At 34.3% G+C, this 22,086-nt stretch overlaps 1 protein-coding gene across 6 annotated transcripts in view; it reads right to left on the bottom strand.

Moving 5' to 3' along the window:
- Nucleotides 1-13,571: 13,571 nt before the first annotated feature.
- Nucleotides 13,572-22,086, bottom strand: part of Bre1 (E3 ubiquitin-protein ligase Bre1) — a 415,493-nt gene continuing 406,978 nt past the window's right edge. For 4 of the 6 annotated variants that reach the window (XM_090376101.1, XM_090376124.1, XM_090376118.1 and 1 more), the window contains one exon: nt 13,573-14,098. In XM_090376101.1, the coding sequence (XP_090232227.1) occupies nt 13,922-14,098 (177 nt within the window). In that variant the 3' untranslated portion in view covers nt 13,573-13,921. Of the gene's footprint in view, nt 14,099-22,086 lie in introns of all 6 variants that reach the window. The other 2 variants (XM_090376128.1, XM_090376114.1) reach the window with 2 other exon arrangements.

Here is a 22,086-nt window from a genome sequence, read left to right as displayed (position 1 = left end):
AGGGAATGACCACCGCATATCCCCAGAGCAATATGGCCTTAGTTGCTAATGCTCCTAAAAACCAGATAACAAACAAAATGTTCTTTCTTATAAGTTTCGATTATATGTAATCATTGCAGGTTTAGAGGATTCCACAGATGCTCGCTATTTCCTTGGGCAAAGTTGTGTCCCGAGTCTTTCTTAGCTTTCCATCGAAGAAAAGGCTTGTTCATTAACTTTCATAAATGAACTGTGAGGTTGGCAGTGATTTGATTTTTTTCCCAGGCCTAATTTTTTCTTTGTGGCATTATGTGCAGCATTCCAATAGTACTGGTTAGCATCAATTTCGTCTCTGAAACAATGGACAGATTCTCATAAGAAATATGTTCAAAAACTCAGATATGTGCTGAAAAAAATTCTCATAACTCTGTTTTGAAATATCATAGGTTAATGACCAAAAACCAAGACACATAGTTGGTTTAATCATCTCAATCTATTTTTTTTCCCTAAAATATTCTGGAAATTTCTAGAACATTCGAGAATGTTGCGGAACATTCGAGAATGTTGCGGAACATTCTAGAATGTTGTTAGGTGCAGAAGAAAGGTCGGGATGTTTGTGGAAGGTTCTAGAACTTTAGACGGAGTTCTCTAGAAATTTCTCTACCAATATATATATTGAGTGGGTTCCACGCTAAGAATTTTTGTATTTCAAAAAGTGTGTTTCAGAGAGTGAGTGGTAAACAAAGTAAACCAATGAATTAGTGTTAGTAAACAAGTGTTGTGTATGTTAATGTAAATTGTAAACTGTTTTTATGTGCATGTACCTCAACCATTCTTGCCGAAATAAGCCTGACAGTGTTTGCTACATTTGTGGAGTAGTTTTAAAATTGCAGTGGAAGTTATTGTCACAACTTGTGAGAAAAGCATATGAACTCTATTTTGGATGTAAGGTCAGAGATTAAGATAAAGTATGGGTTCCAAAGATTTCCTCTAGCTAATGTTCAAGGGCATTAATGCTGGCTTAGAGGTAGTCATAAATCGATGCCTTTTGCTGTTCTGGCGGGAACCTACAAACCATAGAAATAATTATTACTTTTTCATGACCAATATTTCTGGTTTTCTGGGAAATCCACGTATAAAGCAGAGTATCCCAACATACTTTCTGCTCTAAGGCTGCCTCATGATGATTCATGCCAGTGCCAAAGCCACCAGAAAATTATGGAGTTTATTCTGATTCAGGATTGGAAAAGGAGTCCCCAGAAGATGCAGAATCCAGAATGAGTGCAGGTACAGACGTTTAAATTCTTGATACTGCAAAGCAGCATCTAATCACTCAGGCAGAATTTAGCAGTTTGGAATCTTCTTGAAAAGAGTATCTTGTCTATACAGCAGGTCCGTTATAATGCGGTTCGCTTTACGCTGAGTCGCTATAACGCTGTTCTTATATTATAACCCGCATCTGACTATAACGCTGTCACAGATCACTATAACGCCCTTTTACAGATTGCATTTTTGGAATATTTAACGAAATCGTTTCATTTGATTGAGTCGATAGGTTGAAAATGAATAGCAAAACAGCATTAAAACGTTTCCCACGCTCAGTGAAATTTTCTCACACGCTAATTTAATTGCAGTACAGTGACTTGTTACGTAGTTCCGAGATCAACATTTTAAAAAGCGATCAAGTGTAGTGTTTGTAATATTTGCGTTATATGCATTTATACGAAGTCTAGTCTGTTTGCTGGACGAAAGTACGGTACAGTATTAGACATCGTGCGTAACGGACAGTTTACTCGAACGTTGTATCATAATTAATGCAACCAACGCAGTTACATTTTCAGAGTTAATAATGGCTGATAAGCAGTGGCGGATTAAGGATAGTTGGGGCCCCTAGGCAAATTATATTTGGGGCCTCCCAAAAATAATAATAATAAAAAAAAAAGAATAAAAATTAAATAAAAGTTAGGTGGCAAATAAATGAAATTTTGTACTTTTGAATTTTTTGCTTAAATTAATCAAGATTTTTATGATGTTTACTGAAAACATTAATCTATTTTAGAACACTATAGGAAAATGTCTTGGCTTGGGGCACCCCCAATGCCTGAGGCCCCTAGGCATGTGCCTCACTGCCTTAATGGGTAATCCGCCACTGCCGATAAGAATGAAAAAGCAACAACGTCTCAGCGCAGTACGAAGACTATTAATGTAAGAAAAAGACTGAATTTGAAAATTAAATTAGACGTTTTGAAGCGAATTGATTCCGGTCAAAGACAAGCGGACATGTGCCATAATTTAGGACTTCCAAGTTTAACTGTAGGAAAAATTACAGTATTAAAAAAATAAATAAATAAAGAATTAATTTTAGCACCGGGAAAGATAGTTGTTCCACTGCAAGCAACTAGGGCTAGGCCGGCAATTAGGATTGAAATGGAAAGTAAAAAAAAGTAAAGTGCAGCCATTATCAACCCACTGCAGGATGAAAGCCTCCTCAACAATTCATGCTGAGGGAAATGGACCATAATGTGTCACGCTGGTCTAGTGCGGGTTGGCAGAGCGACCGTATTCAGCAGTCAGGGGCTTGAACCCCAGTCTACTCAAAGAGCGTGTGCTACTGCACTCCTGTTCCTGACCACTCAGCTACAGAGGAAAGACTTTAACTAATTTTATTGAAGATAATATCCAATGCAGAATTCAGTTACGTTAAATATTATTAAAAAAAAAAAAAAAAAAAAAAGAGAGAGAGAGATTAGCCAATGATGATCTGAAAAAAAAACTCACTTAAAAAAAAATGTAGAACCATTTAAAACTAATAAGGGCTGGTTGAATAGATTTAAAAACCAGGGAGAAGCCGCAAGTGCAGATTAAGGAGCCGAAACTTTCAAAAAAGAACTTGTTAAAGTTATTGAAGAGGGTTATTATGTGTTATACTTCTCAACAAGTTTATAACATAGATGAAGCAGGACTTTTGTGGAAACGAATGCCTAAAAGAAGTTTCATGTTGAAAGAAGAAAAAAACATGCCAGGTTTCAAAGTGGCGAAGTATCGGTTGACTTTATTGTTGGGTGGTAACGCTGCAGGGGGATTTAAAATTAATGTCCCTTTTAGTTTATTTGGAAGAGGGCCAAAGTTCAACCCAAAATCACACATTTTTCATGATTAAATTCATCAATTAAATTAAATCAATTTAGATCAATTAAATTCATGATTTCAATTGGAATTTTAAGTTTAATTTTAATCCATAAGTAGTTACCACATAATTATATACGTATGTAATGCAGAATATTTTATATGTACAAATATTTGAATATTAAATATTTTTACCGAAATTTGTGCATCTTTTCACTACCGTTTATTATTGATTGGGACATATCTTATGGCACTGACCGTAACTCACAAATACATGTTACTTTATGGGAATGCGGCGCTCGCTTGGCGCGGATTCACTTAGCGCTGTTTTTACGGAACGAATTATCAGCGTCAAGTGGGGGTCACCTGTATATGAAGAAGCAATCTAACACAACGACCTATTACTCAATGGATGGTGCTTTAGTTTATTGTAACAATGTTCAGGAATTAATGAAATAGTTACATCTGGAGCACATCTTCGATCAGTGGAAGCTTTCCATTGATTCATCCAAGGTCAGTTTGAAATCAGTTTTACTCCCTAATGGAAATAAGTATCCACTATACCATTGGTGCATGCAGTTCACATGAGAACCTACAGGTTCTTTTGCAAAAAATGTTATCAAGAGTACAAATGTAATACCTGGGACAATCTAAAAGTGGTAGCTTTGCTGACTGGGTTACAAGGTGGATACACTAAATACTGCTGCTTTTTATGCAAGTGAGACAGCCAAGTGAAGTATTGCCACTACAGGGTAAAATAATGGCCAGCCTATTTGGAAACTAAACCATGCCAGAAAAATTTAGCACATCCTCCTTAGGATACAAGTGAAAAATCTATTTACCTCCATTTCACGTCAAGCTAAGTTTGATAAAAATATTTATAATGGACAAAAAAAAAAAAAGAAGGATTTTCCTGTTTGAGGCAAAAGTTTCCTTAAATCAGTGATGCCAAGATCTTGGGAAGTTTTGTGAGTCCTCAAATCAAACTGCTATTCCAAGATGAGGAATTCACTAAAAACTTAAATGCTACAGAAAGAAGAGCATGGAAGGCATTTGAAAAAGACTGCTAAAACTTTTTAAGCACTGAGAAATCACAAAAATTACAGTGAAATTGTGGATGAGCTAATTTTAGCATACAAAGAGTTGGGATGCAACACATTGTTAAAGCTTCATTTCCTATATTCCCACTTACTTTTTTTCCTGAAAACTTAGGAGCAGTCTCTAATGAACATGGTGAAAGGTTTCACCAAGATATTTCTCAAATGGAAAAAAGATACCAGGGAAAATGGAGTCCAAATATTTTGGAAGACTTCTGTTGGAATCTCGTATGGGAGACACCAATGAACGATTATAAAATGCAAAGAAAAAAAAAAAAAAAACCGAAAAATTGTGTTTTGCTATCAGATAAACATTTTTGTAATTGTTCAGTATTCAGTACTGTGGGTATTTTCTTAAAATATATGTAACCGTTTTCACAACAAACTTAGTTTTTGACTTGAATTCATTCTCCCTTAAAACTGGTGGGTGTTACATCAATATGGTTACCATATTTGAATTCAGCAACATCAGATCTACAAGAATCACTGACTTTTATTAACAAGGAGTGAATTTTTTTTTGCCGACCAGTGTTTGAGGTTCTTGGTATAATATTAAAATAGTTTCATCAAAATTGGTGTAACACTGGACTTCCATGTTTGTAGAGCACGACAGTACCAGTTTCGTTTAGTTACATCTGTTTAATTGTTTCTGAAGTGACAGAAGTAGGCGTAACTGTGAGCTGGGTATTATTTGCTTGATCCAAATGTATTATTTAAATATAAACAAATTAGTTATACATATATGTATCCATAATATGTAATGTCCACAATCTGAGTCCACCCAGCAATAATGTTCTTTTTGGGACGGAGGGGAGAACTGTGGATACTCTAGTTTACATTTTATTTCTGAGTACTGGGTTACTACTGAAACTGTTATTTCAGCACACCAAGAAAAACTTTTCTAGCCTTTTGTGAGATAACTTAGTGCCTGCCCTACGCTTTTGTATTTTCTTTGTTGTTGTTATTTGGTTTTTAGGAGCATTAGCAACTAAGGCCATATTGCTCCGGGGATATGCAGTGGTCATTCCCTGACCTTTCTGCACCCTCCGTATTTGGTGGTCATGGGCTCGAACCCCGGTCTAATCAAGAAGCATGTGCTACGCACTGCTGCTCCTGCCCACCTGGCTACAGAAGCGCCATATTTTCTTTGATGGCAGACTTAAAACTGTGATTCTTATATTACTGGAATCATTGACTTTGTGTCTGAAAATCATTTAAGAATGCCATTTCTGGCAGATACATTACCAGCCATGGTCTATTCAGAGGATGGATAAAAGGGGCAGTCACCCACTTTCATACTGCAGTTAATATAAATCCAGAAAATGAGTTCTCTTCCACAAATGCATTAATTTTGTGAGTGACAGGATATGAAGTCATCTTCATAGTTTAGTAAAAATAGTTTGAAACCTTCTGAATCACTTAATTTTATAGTACAAAGTGTGGCACCAATGCAGAGGCCTCATACTAGTGTTTATGACCAAAGTCAAGTCACACCAGCCTCGAGCCCAATGGGGTTTCCCCAGCAAGTCGTATGGCCAGTTTGCTTCTGCACCTATGCTACACTCGTATTATAAAATTAATCTGTATTAAATGTGAAAGATTAAAAAATTGATTAATCTGTGTTATAAAATGTGCAAGAAAGGAGTTATCCAAGAGAACAGACTCATCCACCTATGTGTATTATGTCCATAAACAGTTTGTGTTCTCTAGTCAGTTTGCCTGTTTTGCCAGATGAAAAAACCCAGTGTTCTGAGGGAAAAAAAAAAAAACCTTGTAATTAATAGTAATAGAGGCATGTGATGCAAGGAAGCAAGCATATGAGCTTTGTGTAGCATCAGCTAGAAAAAAAAAAAAAAAAAATCACACCACCATTTCCTCCAAAAGTTTGTCCAGTTCCTTCTTGAATTTAAGCTATCAACTTCCACGACAGATGGAAGTTTGTTCCAGCAATTAACCACCCGCTAGTTAAAGGCAAATTTCCACACATCTACAGCTGTCTTTCCTCAATTTGAATTTATGCCCAATTAGGTTCGTAATCTGAGCAAGTGGAAGAATTCCATCAGAATTCAGTGTGCTCAACCAATTCAAGGTCTTATACACCTCAATCAGATCACTTTGCATGTGCCTACTCTCCAGCCGCTGCAATTTGCAGAATTTAAGCCTCTCTCTCGGTAAGAGAGGTTTAAGCCCAACACCGATCTAAGGAAATCTTTTAGGAAATTTTTCCTAAAATTTTAACTGAGATTTCCCTTTAGGAAGTCTCAGTTTATACAAAAATATATGTAGGCCATGCAAAATTCTATAAGCCTATGTTAAAGGCCTTTTGACATCTAGATAAAAACCAAGTTCGTGCCAACCCAGTGGTGCACTTGTATCTTCGCCCAAGACTGATTTGATTTACTCAGTCATGGAATGGAGAGAGGAAAATAAAAAACCACACATGCACACACCACCCCCATAAGTTCTCTTGTTGATGTAATTTGAACTCATGCCTTTCCCAACTCGCAGACCTGGAATGGCCAATGTTTTTGGAAGTTCTGTATGAACTGAGATTTTCCCTTTAGGAAATCTCAGTTTGTACAAAAATGTATGTAGGCCGTGCAAAATTATATAAGCCTAAACCAAGGTCATGCAAATCCAGTGGTGCACTTGTTCTTGTTACTAGTGGTTTTAAAACAAAAGTTATAAACGCTTCTCATTTCATGAAATTAAAAGGTACAAATTTTTTTGTTACCTACTTGATATATTTTTACCCAAAAAAAAAAAAAAAAGTACTTTTCATTTTGTTCCCCTTAATCCATTTTCATTGTTCCCCTATAGCTACCCTAAACGTGTTTCTGTAAAACTTGTAATATACATTTAAACTTAGTTATAGTGACACTGCCTATAACATGTTTAAGTCAGTAAAGAAAAATCTCCATATAAATTGGGCCATTTTAACTTGGTTATGTAATTTCAAAATTGCACACTTCTACTAGTAATTCACGTCAAGTTTTTCCAGTGAAATGACCAGAAATACACATTCACCATATAAGTTGATCTTTTTAGTTACCTTTTGCATTTAGATAGGAAAGATAAAGCTGCACACAAAGTTGAATTTGCTGGAGTGATTTTTACACTTCTGAGGCATGAAGATTAATGTGTTTCAGTAATTTGTTGGATCTATCTGAAACAATGTATAATCAAATAATTAAATTATGAAATAAAAAGAGTATAGATATATTCAACCAATTACATAAATATGAATTTATAAAAAACAACAATAAATAATTATATTCATGTAAGATGGCTGAATAGGTATGCTAGAGGTATAAATTATATATTGTATACAGTGGAATCTCGTTAATACAAAGTTCAAGGGACCTAAATTTTCGTGTTTTGTAATGACGAGGTTTGTAGTAATGAGGTCCCCCCAAAGTGTCAAAATTTTACCTTTTTTTTTTTTGGGTACATACTGTATATCTAATAATAATAATAATATCAAAAATAAATTAATAAAATAAAATAAAAACAAAAGCCTTGTCTAACAATATAGTAATAGGAATAACATATTTTTTAAAGATTTTATTTTATTTGTAAGATAAACTAAGAGAAAAGCAATATTAACGGAAATGAAAATATTGTACAGTATATATTTTGATTTTTACAATATTTTAGTATCACAGTAAAAAGAATTACAATCTTAATATAAAAGGAGACATACAAACCATTAACTTTTTAATAAATTAATCTAATTTAAAGAAAGAATCCAATGTTGTTCGCACAGTTTTTGTCCTATATGCATTTTTAACTGTAGCACAGACATTATCAAATGAAATAGTTGTTTCTTTATCAACATTACTGCAGGCCAATACATTCTCTATTGTATTCAATGCAGTTTGGCATCTTTTTTAGATGGCAATGCATGCACTTCTTCACTTTCGCTGGTAACAAAAACATCATCGTTTTGTTTGGTACCTAGCAACTCTTCTGGTATTGGCATTGCAGTGGTAGCAACTTCATCATCTACCTTCACAAACTCTTCAAATTCACCAACAAAATCCATATGCTATCCAAATTCCTTCATTCCTCACTGTTGCTATCACATTCGTCTGCTGGACCATGTTTTTTGATGATGTTCTCTCCAAAGCCATTCTTTCTGAAGTAGATTATTACACTTGATGTAATACTTTCCCAAGCAATAACAAGATTACGGATAGCACCCAAGACATTCAAATTTGGCTGCAAACTGTTCCCTCCTATATTGCAGATCAAGTACCTTATTAGGCGGGCTCTAACGCTCTTTTGAGGTTATTAATAATGCCTTGATCCAGTGGTTGCATTAAACTGGTGGTATTGGGGGATAAAAACAACAGCCGTATATTTGTCAATTTAAGTGTCTCGGCAGAATGTGCTGTACAACGGTCTAGAATCATCAATCAAAATGTTTTCTTTTTTTCTGAAGTCATTCTGTCCAAATTTGATAACCAAGACTGAAAAATTTGGACCATAAGCCAAGCACTTCTATTGGCCTCATAATCACAGGGAAGTTGGTTAACTGCTTTAAAATATCTTGGATTGGAAAACTTAACAATCATAAGTGGACGTAGTTTTGTACTGTCATTTGAATTACAGCATAACAGAGCAATGAGTCTTTGTTTACTTAATTTTCCACAATGACAAGACTCTCCTCGAACAGCAGATGTTTTATTCGGCAGCAAATTACAAAATAAACCTGTCTCATCAAGATTAAAAATATCCTTTGCTCACATTTTTCAAGGATGGACCGTACAGAACACAACCAGTCTGTAGCCTTTCCTTTGTCGACCAATCCAGACTCACTGCAAACATTTCGCGAAACCAAGTTATTCCTGTCTTTAAATCTTTGGAGCCAGCCACTGCTGCATTTGAAATCCCATGTTGCTGAGCTAGATAATTTGCCTTTTCTTGCAAAATCAGACCTGATATTGGCAAATTAGATGCATACATTTGTTGGTACCACTCAAAAAATTTTGTTTTAAGCTCCTCGTGTTTTGCACCACAAATTCATTTCCTGTTTTTCATTGCTGCTCCATTGTCATGCACTTCAAGTCTTTTTCGGTTTTTCAGTATTGTAGATAAAGTAGGTAAGGGGATGTTGTATTCCTTTGCAATGTCCATTTTGCTTCTTTCCATTTTATTGGCCTCTTGTATAATTTTTAGTTTAATTTCCAGGCTTAATTCTGTCTGTCTTCGTTTTGTCGCCTTAACACTGCTAGATAAGATTTAATATAAACAAATTTTTAATTAATTTAAAGACACAAGTTCCGAAAAAGACATCAGCTCAGATAAAATGGCACAAAAAATAGATTGCTGTATACGATAGTAAGAGACTGTTTGAACTGACCTTATTCCCGTGGAGAGCGAGGGAGTGCACGTAAACAACTTAGAAAAACTTTTTATTCTTTTGTTAATTTTAACAACTCATCCTTCAGAAAGATGTTTTTCAGAGTGCACTTGACGTAGCTACCATAAACTTCTTTTGTTTACACAAAACTAATTTCTAACAAGTCAGTACCATCCTTCAGGAAGTAGGGAGCCAGGTGTCGGGGGCAATAATCGGATCGCTCTGCCAAGATTTGTATTAAACATACAAAATGACAATATTTATTTTTCATGGGGTGAAAAAGAACTTTGTAATACATAACTGAATTTTGTTTTTTTTTTTTTTTTTTTTTTTTGATTTGGTAGTTGTTGGCGCATCGGCTTCTGTGGCCATATTGCACCTCCCAAGGTTTTTGCAGTACTTTGATCCAAGCCCGAGGCGGGAATCGAACCCGCGACCTTTGGGTTACCGGGCAGGTACTTTACCCACTCGGCTAGCCCGGTCGGCACTGAATTTTGTAATAAATAAATATATTTACATAGAAAAGCCTATCCTTTCACAGGGGAATGGTATGTGCTTCATATAAATGAGTACTTTGTATAAACTAAGTTTGTATTAACGAGATTTTACTGTGTATATATATCAACTGAAACTTCTGGTTTAAACTCATAATTTAATATTACATTTCATATATATATATATATATATATATATATACACACAAAGTATATACACAGTGGATTCCGGTTATTTGTGACACATAGGGACTAGTTCATTTTGGCCCGATTAAGTGGCTGCCACAATTATGCGAAGTTTGACATATATAGTTAAAAATACAGCATCAATTGTAATGATTAATTCTCTGTATGATCAAATCACGTTACGATGGACCCATCATAACAAAGTACAGTTCACTATACAATATTTAGTAAGTGCAGATCATTGTGATCACATTTGTGAATTGAATTTTAATTCTATTAAACAGCGATTCTAATAAGCAAAAATAAGAGGAATTTTATCTCCACAGGCTATAAAAGTAAAGATATATATATATTAAGCACAAATTTACACTTTATTACCTTACCAATTAAAAAATTAAATGATACATGAAAACTGGAAGAATATTTTCACAGCTTAGCAAAATAAATTCTTACTCTTATGTGCATAGATCAATTAATGCATACTGTAATATATACATACTAGCTAGTTGATACTTCTGTGCACTGAAATTTGGGGGGGGGGGTAAAATTTAAAACAGTAAAAAAGATAAGCAATCAATAGCAAAGATTGCTTCCATCTTATGGTTTGCTAACTGTTTTTTGTAATTGGTTATCCAGTTTTCTCTCTGATCGCTCACTGAGGGTGATGGTAGATGGCTCTCTGTCTTCTAACTTCTCCACTAAAGCTGGTGTCCCCAAGGTTCAGTTCTTTCTCCCATTCTTTTTCCTCTTGTATATTAATGACCTTCTTCCATTGACTGGAAATCCTATCCATAGTTTTGCCGATGATAGCACATTGCGTTCCACTTTCCATTTTGAGAAACCCTGCCCTGCTCAATCAGCTTCAACTTCTCGAATATCCGCTACCAATTCCTTAAATGCCGATCTCCAGGTAATTCTCCAATGGGGCAAAGACAATTTATTTGATTTCAATCCTTCTAAAACTCAGTCTTGTCTTATATCTTGCAAAAAGGATTCTTCTGCTCCTATGCTTATCTTTGGTGACACTCCGATTTCTAGGCAAAATGATATATCTCTTTTGGGGATTACCCTGACTTCTAATCTCTCTTGGCACAAGTACATTACAAATATTGCTTCCTCTGCATCTAAAAAACTTGGTTTTCTCTTTCGCTCTCGGCGTTACTTTTCTTCCAAACAGCTGTTCACTTTGTACAAATCGCAAATTCACCCTACCCCTTCCTTCATACGCATATCCTGAAAATTACAGTCTACAGAAGTTCAAGTCTAATATCAACAAATATTTTTTTTTCATCTTCTCAACCTCCAACCAACTCAAGCACAGTACTTAGCACTATAGGTTCTAATACCTCTTGTGTTTGGGGTTTTCATAAAAAAGAACACAGCATGCACAAATGCAACTAACATGATACATGCAAGGATACGGAGTAACATGTTGTTAAGATAAGAACTTTAAAAAATAGAAATGAAGATTCTGAAAATATGTTTTTTATATGAGTGAAGATTTCATGGAAGGGGAAACAAATTTCAACATAATAATGTAAAAACCCACAGAATTCCAGCTGTCGGTATTATCTCAAATTCAATAAGATCAAGTTTACTGTTTATAACAGATTGTACTAAGAGAAAAGTCCAATAAACTGGAAACTGCTAATTGTTTTTATTGTTTTATGGTTGTGACCTTCAGAAATCTGACCAGACCACGTGGTATGGTTGGAGACAATAGTAGGATAATCTCGAGTGCTGCGATCTACTGCCCCGATTAAATGTCATGTTGTCCCAATCAAGCGAAGAAAACCCTGGCTATTTTCTCAATTTTGTTCTGTTCTTTAAGATTTGTCCCAAATAAACGGCTGCACCGATTAACTGGTGTCCCAAATAACTGGAATCCACTGTATATATAAAAGGTAACATTAGGATTGTATTAGTATAACACATAGGAAACTGGCAAATTTTTTAAATGGTTTATACATGGAAGGTTAACAACCATTAAAATTACATTTTAACAAAGCAGTTTTCAATTTTGCAACTGTTAATCAAGTTCACATATGATTGAAGAGTATATGATGATAATTAAGCACATTAATCTTCTGCCAAAAAAAAAAAAAAAAAAAAAGCAAGAATACAGTAATGAAATGGCACTAATGAATATCCCAATTAAAAAGAAAAGAAAAAAAAAATGCAAATTTCTACATTTTGTGGAATTTTATTTTATTTGTTACAGTCACAACATGAGTCAGTGTGTCAATTTATCACACGGAAGTACAATATCACTTATACAGTCACAGATGGAATAGCATCACTGATCCTATTTTATAGTTTAATACTATTCAAGGACCAATAGAACATTTTCAAATAAAATGCCATGAAAAAAAGTAAAGGTTTTTTAAAGTAAAAGCATGGCACAAAAATTTAGAAATCATCACAAATGAACAGTAAAAAAGTACTCATCTCTGCAAATGTTATGAGTATTAAAAGCAATTATATACAATGCATGCTTCAAAGGACTCTCAACTGGCCAAAAATCTTGGAATACTGTATTGGAATGATTCATTTGAGTAATTAAAACTCTCTTCATGAAATGAACAGTGGCAATAAAGCAATAAGATTTAAAAAAAGAGAGAAATTAAGGTAATCAGACAACAAAGTAATAAGATTTAAAAAAAGAGAGAAATCAAGGTAATCAATCAGACTGACTGAAAATATGCAAATCACTCTGATTTACATTTTATAGTGAAGAGTAATCAAATTTATCTTTATCACCATAAAATAAAGTTGTTTAAAATCACTTAGATCAGAGTTCTAATAAAATTTCTTACAGAATCTTAGCCATTAAAATAATCATGCTAAGAAATAAGCATTTGTTGTGAACCTGTATATAAAAAGCCGGCCAATGAACATACTTTATTGTCTAAGTTTGCACACCACACATTAATATAAATCAAAATATTTCAAAATTATTCATGAGCACCCTATGAATTTTTAGTTCTGAAAATAACGTGATTCCATTTTAAATGGAATCAAATGATGAATTATTACTTAAAATTCGAAACAAATTCTTGTCATTATCTTATAAAAATTTTATTACAACAGGTTGCCTCCTTGATGACAGAGAAGCTTATATAGTTATTATTGGAGAAACTGGTATATATCAAAAGAAAAGAAATCAGATTCTCTTTTGAAATAAAATTAGCTAATATGTACATGCATAAGTAATTCCAAATGCCTAGCATTATATAATAGGTATACAATTAAAACAAAAGTCATTTTTACTAATTACATTGTACAAATGTTTATTTTTTCCTCCAAAAAACTCTACCTCTTATATAACACAAGTGGACATCATGAGAGGGGGAAAGAAGGAGGGGGAAAAAAACCTCTCTCTCACTCACACTGACACACACACCAGTTTTGAAAACTGTAAATTGTAGTACATTTCCAAAAGAAATTATGTGCTTTATGAAAAGTAGTCATTCTCGAGACTGAATGAAGTACACAGATCTTCATCTCTTGTCACAGACTCCTTGGTATGTATGATTTTAGGGAACTTTATGTACAATACACTAAATAACAGTCTTTTCAAATAAATACAAAAACATTTGTACTTTACACCTGAAATGTCCAGTGTAAATATACTACAAAATATAACAAATATATATATATATATGCTTATATGATTAAGTCAAGTACAGCCTATGAAAATCATTAGCTCCAAATGCAGCATTACATTTAGGGCATTTGCGCTGTCTGGTTTCATAGCGCGTTTTAAGGCAATCAAAACAGAAAACATGGAAACATTTTGTTAGCACTGCATCTTTTCGTTTTACTTTACAAGAAGGACAAGTTAGTTGTTCCTGAAAAGAAAACAAAAAATAAGTTAAATATTATACACTCAGCCTGTAATATACATGTACAAAATGATAAAAACAACAAATGCAGTACAGTAGAACGTCGGTTATCCGGAATAATTTGAAAGGCTGATTTTTCTTCTTTTTTTAATTTGAGACAAATGTTTATTATGTTACAAGAGTATTTCCATCTGTTTTTTTTTTAACTTTGTATATCTAGTGAATGTTGGATTAGGAAACCATGAGTAATAGAGTTTAGTCATTCACTTTCGTGAACCAAATTTTCTGTGGCATATTTTGTTCTCTTCATTTCATATTATGTTTAGTTTAGCTCCAGATTTGGTAAGAATAATATCAGCCCGAAATTGGGCAATTTATTACTCTTCTCAGTTTTTTACAGTAAAATGCAACAGCACTAAAATGGGGGGGTCAACAAACGAAACAACAACAACAACAAAAAAAAAAAACACGATCGAACATTATTTTAAAAAACTACTTTAAAATTTTTCTACATAAAATTTGAAGTAAAATACCTATCTGAATACACATAGATATATAAATATGCAAATTTTTATGTATAAGTTATTATTTTTAAAATTAAATAAATTTGTTTTTTTCATGATATTTAAAGTATTTTTCTTTTACCTTAATTCATTATAACAGAATTTATTTAATCTTACCTTTCGTTATTATCCGGAAAATTTGGCTATCCGGAAGAGGTCTGACATTAATTATTCCGGATAACTGACACTATTGTATTTTAATGATCTGCCATAATTGACTTAACAATAGTTTCTCATCAATATGAAAGCAAGGATATTATGTAAGTTTAAGATTCCATCTTATGTGATGCATGCTTTGTCTGAAAACTGGATCTTGGTTAAAACATGTCGTAAGCAAGACTCATCATGGAGGATGAAGAGTTGGTAGCAATGTTTGCAACATTTGTACAGCATAGAGATATGTATGATTCTCATAAGTTTTTACATGAGATTGGGACATCTCAGTGTGTGCCAGTGTGTGGATTAGTGTGTGTAGTTCAGGATAATCTTGCTTGTATGTTAATTACATGCAGTGAAGTATTTCTCTTATTCTATTTAGCAGACTTTCATGATTCAGTTATCCCTTTCAATTCTCAGATCAGAAGATAATCTTGCTCATTGCATTCAGAGTGCATATGGGCATCCATGATTAACATTGGCTTAAATGACAGCTCTTGTCTCAAAACAATCCATACAAAGAAATGCAAATGTGTTTGGAGCTTGATTCTAATTCATTCTGTAAAAATGGAATTTTACTGTCTGTTACTGAATACAGTAACAGACAGTGAAAGAGTTAACAGTTGTTCAGTGATGCCCCCTTTATAAAAAGTATTCCTGCAAATGTAAATTATGATTGAAAAGACTGAAATATTTTCATATGCTTTTAGTTCTCTCAAAGCAGAAGTGAATTGCACCATTTTAATGAGTTCTCCCAGTACATTACTTTTAAAGAAGCAGCACTTTGCAAAAGAAGTATTTTTGCTATTTATTTGAAAATGATTGTTTTGGATGGCATATGGTGATCCAAAATTCATGTGACCCACATGAGTGTTAATTTATCATTGGCAACTTGATTGAATTTGATTCTGACTGCTACAGCCAGAGCATTGGGCATCCCCCCCCAGATGTGTCCACGAGTTGTTGTTTATACCTTAGCTTTTACTCACAAACTAGTTGTTGCATAATTTTCTCAGGCATATTCATAACTGAATATCCATAACTGGATTTTTATCTTTCACACTGCTCTAAAGGAGTGATATACACTGAAAAAGAATTAAATGTCAATACAATTAGCATTTTCAATGATAACAGCTCACACTCTATTGTCTCATGACAGAAAAGAGAAAGAGTGATAAGAGTAAGAGATGGTGAAAAGAGTTTGTTCTTACATTTGGGAAGAGGACACTTTCACCATTTACAATTGTTTTTAATGATAATAACTCAGCTAAAACTTATTGTAACCTCTATTTAATTATATCTATAATAAACTGAATATCAGCTCCTCACAGCAATGGCCAAGCACATGTGTACCATGTTTATTTATTGTTGTGGCCAGAACTGCTTTGCATCAAACAGACTTCAACTTTCCTAACTCTTTATGACCAAGTTGCAGTGTTAACTTAAATATACAGTGTGCCCTTGATATCTGCCAACTTCTTAATCCATTATTAACACCATTATGAGAATACTGGTGTTAAATACACTATTTAACACAATTATTGTCATATTTGTTGTCACATTGCCACCTATCATTTATATACATTCAGACTGTTCAGCAGCATCAGTCAACCAGAACATTCTCAGCAACAGGTACTCAAACCAATTATCTCCTGATTTTATGTCTTGCTTTATTTATGCAACAAAATCAGTGACTCTGTTGGGGAAGTCAAATGAGAAAGGTAAGAAGCTAAGTAGCCTTCTTTGGAAATGAAAATTATTGATCATGTCGAAGCTGGCAAACCAGAAGTCAATACCATACATGACCGAGTAATGCCACAATTGTAATATCAATTGCCACCGATTAATAAAAATATAAAAATTTGATTGATAAAATTATTTTGCTGAAAATGGAGAAGTTATTATTGATTTGGCTTTCTTATCAGCAAGCCATAAGAGTTAATGTGAATCTGCATTTTGATAAAGAAGGCTAAAAGTATTTTCACTGATCTCAATGTGGACAAAGAAAAACTGCAGGTAGAATTTTTCACAAGGGCTGGCTCAACAAATTTAAATTAAGGACTGATGAGACTGCATTTGAAAATATTTAGGTTTAGAACCACATGCCCTCCCTACCCTTTCAAGAACATCTCGAGGGAGATCTTTGGATCGATACTCTAGGGTAGGGTGTTTTGCCATCGAGTCTCTGGCTTGTAGCTCTTTGGTCCCATGGTATTATGGTGAAATGACATGATGCTATGGTGAACTTGGTCAAAAATAGGCTAAAGCAAAAGGGTTGGCTGCCTCTTCTAGAACCACAGAATAATACTCTAGAAGGTCGTAGGAAGTCAGATCTTTGTGTGTGTGTGTGGGAGGAATCGGCGTACTTGCTGGACACTCAGGTTGTCGGGACGGGATATACTTTAGAAACTTTCCACAGTCTTAAACAATAACCTTCAACTACAGGGGTGTCTGGTGTCATACGTCAACATCCCTGTTAATGCCGGACAATTCAACAAGATCGGACCTTAGAATTATATCTCTTCGAGTTTTGCAAGGAACCTTTGGCTGCTGGAGGGTTCATCAGCAAATGACTACCGTGAAGATGAACCTTCCAAGTTGTCATAGTCAAGCTACATTTTGTATGGTCACCACGGCCTAACATGGAAATTGAAATAAAAAAAAAATAAAAAAAATAAAAAAACGAGGGCTGATGAGACTGCATTTGAAAATATTGAGTTCAAGGTCTAGAACCACATCTAAAGAAAGACATTAAGCTTCTCCAGATGTCCAAAGATGGACAACTTGCCTGATGAGAATAACAAAGAAATATCCATAAGAAGAGGAGATATGAGTTAGATAGCAAGAAATTAGACATAATTTGGAGTGTGTGTGTGGGGAAATATCAGATTGAGGTACACAAGAAGGAAGAGTAGTAAAATGAATGAACATGGACTTCAAGAAAGGGGATAATAAACTGGAATTTAAAATTAATAAATGTAAAAAGTAAAATAAAATGGAAAAATCAAAATATTTAAAAAAAAAAAGAAAAAAAAAAAGGCATCAGTCCTTGCTTCTGAGGTTATATCTGTTGTCCTGAAAGAATTTTCACTGGTTCATCCTTGGATAACAGCATTTTTGTTTCCTGTTGATTCTCAATACTTCCTTGTTCATTCTGTTGCTGCTGATACTTTGGATTGTTCTTGCTTCCTTTGTTATTGTGGAGGGCCTCATTTTAAACAAAGAGAACTCAGGCCTGAAGTTATACTTTTTTTCTGATTGATGGCTTTTTGTTTATGACTTGTGATGAAAAAGAATTTCTTGAATCATTTCCTAGTTTGAATCTGTAGACAGTATGAAGCAGAATTAAAGCCCTACTCCAGCTGAATTCCAAAGTATGCAAGCACAGCCAGCTTTAGAGAACAGGGTGATGGGGCATTGTGAACTTCAATAATTTTTTATATAATAAAATTGTTATATATTAAGTGGTACTTGATGAGAAAGTTGCACTGTGTGAAGACTACATGTCATCAAGGGAAAAAAAAAAAAAAAAAAGGCACATGTATGAGTCAATTCATGGTACCAATATTAAGCACGGTGCCTAGAAAATCAGTTAATGGACTTAAAATTTCTAATTCTATCTATACGATACAGTGTTTTATTTCAAATAAGTATTGAGTAAGAAGATGCAAAATCTGAGAAGTTATCACAACTGTAACGTCTCATCTTAAGAGCTGGTTGGAGTATTTGATACGGAAATACAGGTTTGCAGGTCCTTTTAATATTGCAAAAGAGACTGCACAATCTCTTGATGCTCATTTCCTTCTGGGAACCTGGACAAAAGCATAGATGAAAATTGTTTTGATGATGAGGGACAAGGCAAATCAGGAAGGCAAAGCCAAGAAAATATCCAAAGGTGATTTTTTCTTCACTGCATGAAGAAATCACTCATGTTTTCCTTAAATAGCATGTTTGAACAGCTTAAAATTCATAGACAAACTATGGGGATTTTTATATAACCATTGAAACTTATTTGGACAGTAGCTAGCCATTCAATGAATGAATTTACAAGTACATTCCATGTATCAAAATTATCTACATCCTCACTGACACAACCATTCTGACATAAACGGAATGAATTCTTCTGACAAATTGAAAAATGTTTTTATTATAATTACTGAGTAAGATTTACTATAAGAAGCTCTACAATTTGAATGTAATACAAATATGAGTGGCACTATATATTTTACTCACTTTACCAGTAATGGTTGCCAGTGCTGAACGTTTATCAAAACAAACTGTTTAAAACCTACCTCTGGTCTACAATGACAAGAGGGTCTCATCACTGGCAATGTCAACTAAAAACATTTTGCTAGCTCAAAGACACAAAAAAGTAAATTTTATTTAGTTTTTAATGAATTGTATGTTTAGTTCCTTGTCAGTTTTACCAAAAAAGAAAACCTATACAGTAAACCCTCGCCAATCTGGTTACAGTTAATCCGGAATGAAATATGAAAAATTCTGTTCGCAGTTGAGTAACTCTCACCGCATGTTGATTGACTGTGCAGAGAGCGACGGAACATACGTTACATTGTGTTGTGTGTTGTTCAGTATCGTTGGTGAGTCGGACGGATGTTATTGCTTCAGTGTTCTCCCCAGGACCTATTGAATGGGCACACCACCCGGTGAATTTAACTGACCGCCTGGCTAAAATTTAAGCGATTCTCTTGGTACCCTATGGTACTGCTCACTGATCTCGATCAATGTTAATTCGAACATACTGTGCAACAGAGGTCAATGCAGCAGGAGCATATAATGTTAAATTATGCAATTAATTTTTTGCTCTGGATTGTTTAAGTCACATTTATAAATAACAGAAAATTTTATAATATTGTGACGTATTACACTTCCCCAGCCGGCTACTTAATAATGCCACCTGCCTGGCAAAATTTTTTGGGGGAGAACAGTGTTTATATTGCTTCGTTTGCATATTTCTTTTTATGTAAATAAGTTAACATATTTTATATAATTATGGTTTCTAAAGAATTAAAAGTGAAATAAAAAGAAAACACTTTACTTTAACTATCATTAATAAGCTCAAAGTGACAGAACAACTTGAAAACGGTGTTTCTGCAAAAAAAAAAAAAAATTGCTGAAGAATTTGGCATTGGCCAACAGGCTGTGTCAGATATTAAAAAACAAAAAGAATCTATAAAGACATTTCCTTTAAAATTCATTCGATTTGGAGAGTCATAAAATCAGTGTATCAAATAGACAGACATTAAAAAAGCCAAAAGAAGTGTTGTGGAAGAAGTTTATTTAAGTGGTATACCCAGCAACGATCAAGTGGCTTTGCCCGATAATTGTATAAAAAGAAAAAAGGCAATACATTTATCCATCAATAGATGGATAATGTGTATTGTCTTTTTATAGTTTTTAAATAAAGGCTCTACAGTGATATTTTTAAATTTATTTATTTAATATTATTATCATTAATTCTATATCATAAATTTTTCATTATTTGCTTTCTAAGTTTTTTTTTCTATTAGGGCTATCTTTTGATTCACTAATCCAGATTATCGCTTAATCCAGACGACCTCTTCCCCAATTACTCCGGATTAGCAAGGGTTTACTGTATATGCCAGTTACTATATATATATATATAGTTAATAAAAGTTGTTTTTATTGGCATTTAAAATGTGTGGCGCCTCTGTAGCCAGGTGGGAAGGAGCAGCAGTGCGTAGCACACGCTTCTTGATTAGACCGGGGTTCGAGCCCGTCACCACCAAATACGGAAAGGTCAGGGAATGAACACAGCAACACAGTACAGTGTTGGAAATCCGAAAGAGCAGCATTTATTTATTTTTTATGCTGGTGCCATAAAATAATCATGTTTGCGAACTGAATTTTGATTCTATTATACGGTAATTCTAATAAGCAAAAATTGGAGGAATATTATCCAGAGGCTATAAAAATGAAGATATAAAGCACAAATTTGCACTTTTATCATCTTATCAATTAACAAAATTAAAAATGATATTTGAAATTGGACAAACAAATTGAATCGATAAATGATCAACAAACCGAATGCTATCCAATCTCAACTACTCTTGCTGAAAAGAGAGAGATCTGGCAGAAAAGAAACGAAATTCGAAAATGGTACAGCAAAAAAAAAAAAAATTATTCTTGTTAAAGGCCTATGCACATGTGTCATTGTGGCTGAAAGTTCCATTTTTTTTATTTCTAAACTTACTAAATTTTTTTTTTTTTTTTATATAAGTCTCCAGAACAGTACATTTGAAAATTAAAAAAAAAAATCCGAACATATCGGAAGTCCAACTTCCCCCGGTCCCAATTAGTTGGAATTATCGACACTACTGTATATATACAGTGACGGACAAAAAAAAATATCAAGTAACATTTGTAGTGAAACGTATAAGATATTGTTTGATTACAGTCATTTTGTTTGTTGCAAAGCAAAGGTATTGTATCAGACAGTAATTGCAAGTTATTGCATCAGCTTTTTCTATAAATATGGCATTGGAAGGGTATACATGCTCATTAGTATCCTGTTTTGTAGAGGTGCAAGCATGGCTCCATATAGTTGACGCCAAGAAAAAAAAAAAGTGCAGCTGTTGCTCTGTACCAGGAAGGGCTTTCTACGTGTGCTATAACGCTGATGAAATAGGCTGTCAACAGTATCCTGGGTGCTGAAATTAAAGCGTGAAACCGGTGATGTGAAGAGAAGACATTGATCAGACCACAAGAGAGTGACTACGCCTTCGTAATCACCATGCTAGTGCTCCTGATCTAAAACTGGACTTTGAGATGGACTATGGTGTTGAAACAAGTGCACAGACTATCCAAAGATGGCTTTCGGAATGTGGTCTGCATGCCTATCGGCCGAAGAAGAAGCCTTTGTTGACCCAACGAATGAGAAAGAAGGGACTTGCTTAGGCTAAATCGCATGTTTCATGGACAAAAGAGCAATGGGATACTGTCATCTTTTCTGAGAATTGAAATTCAACCTGCACGGCTCGGATGGGAATCGATACGTAAAAAGACGAAAATTGGAGGCATACTATCGTGACTGCATAACACCGACTGTAAAGTTCCCCGCTGTTCAGATGGTCTGGGGATGCATAACAAGCAATGGGGTGAGGCAAATTATATCAATGGAACGGTGAATGCAGAAACCTACACTGCTACCTTGGAGGAGTGCCTGAAACCCGTTATTAGGGATCACCACACAGACGTCCAAAACTGCATTTTTCAACAGGGCTCAGGACCTTGCCA

Source organism: Mastigoproctus giganteus, chromosome 1 (assembly GCF_048544385.1).
Source record: "Mastigoproctus giganteus isolate SK-2022 chromosome 1, ASM4854438v1, whole genome shotgun sequence".
Classification (NCBI taxonomy): Eukaryota; Metazoa; Arthropoda; class Arachnida; order Uropygi; family Thelyphonidae; genus Mastigoproctus; species Mastigoproctus giganteus.
The sequence above is the reverse complement of the archived record's forward strand: the minus strand, read 5'-3'. Positions and strand labels throughout refer to the sequence as shown.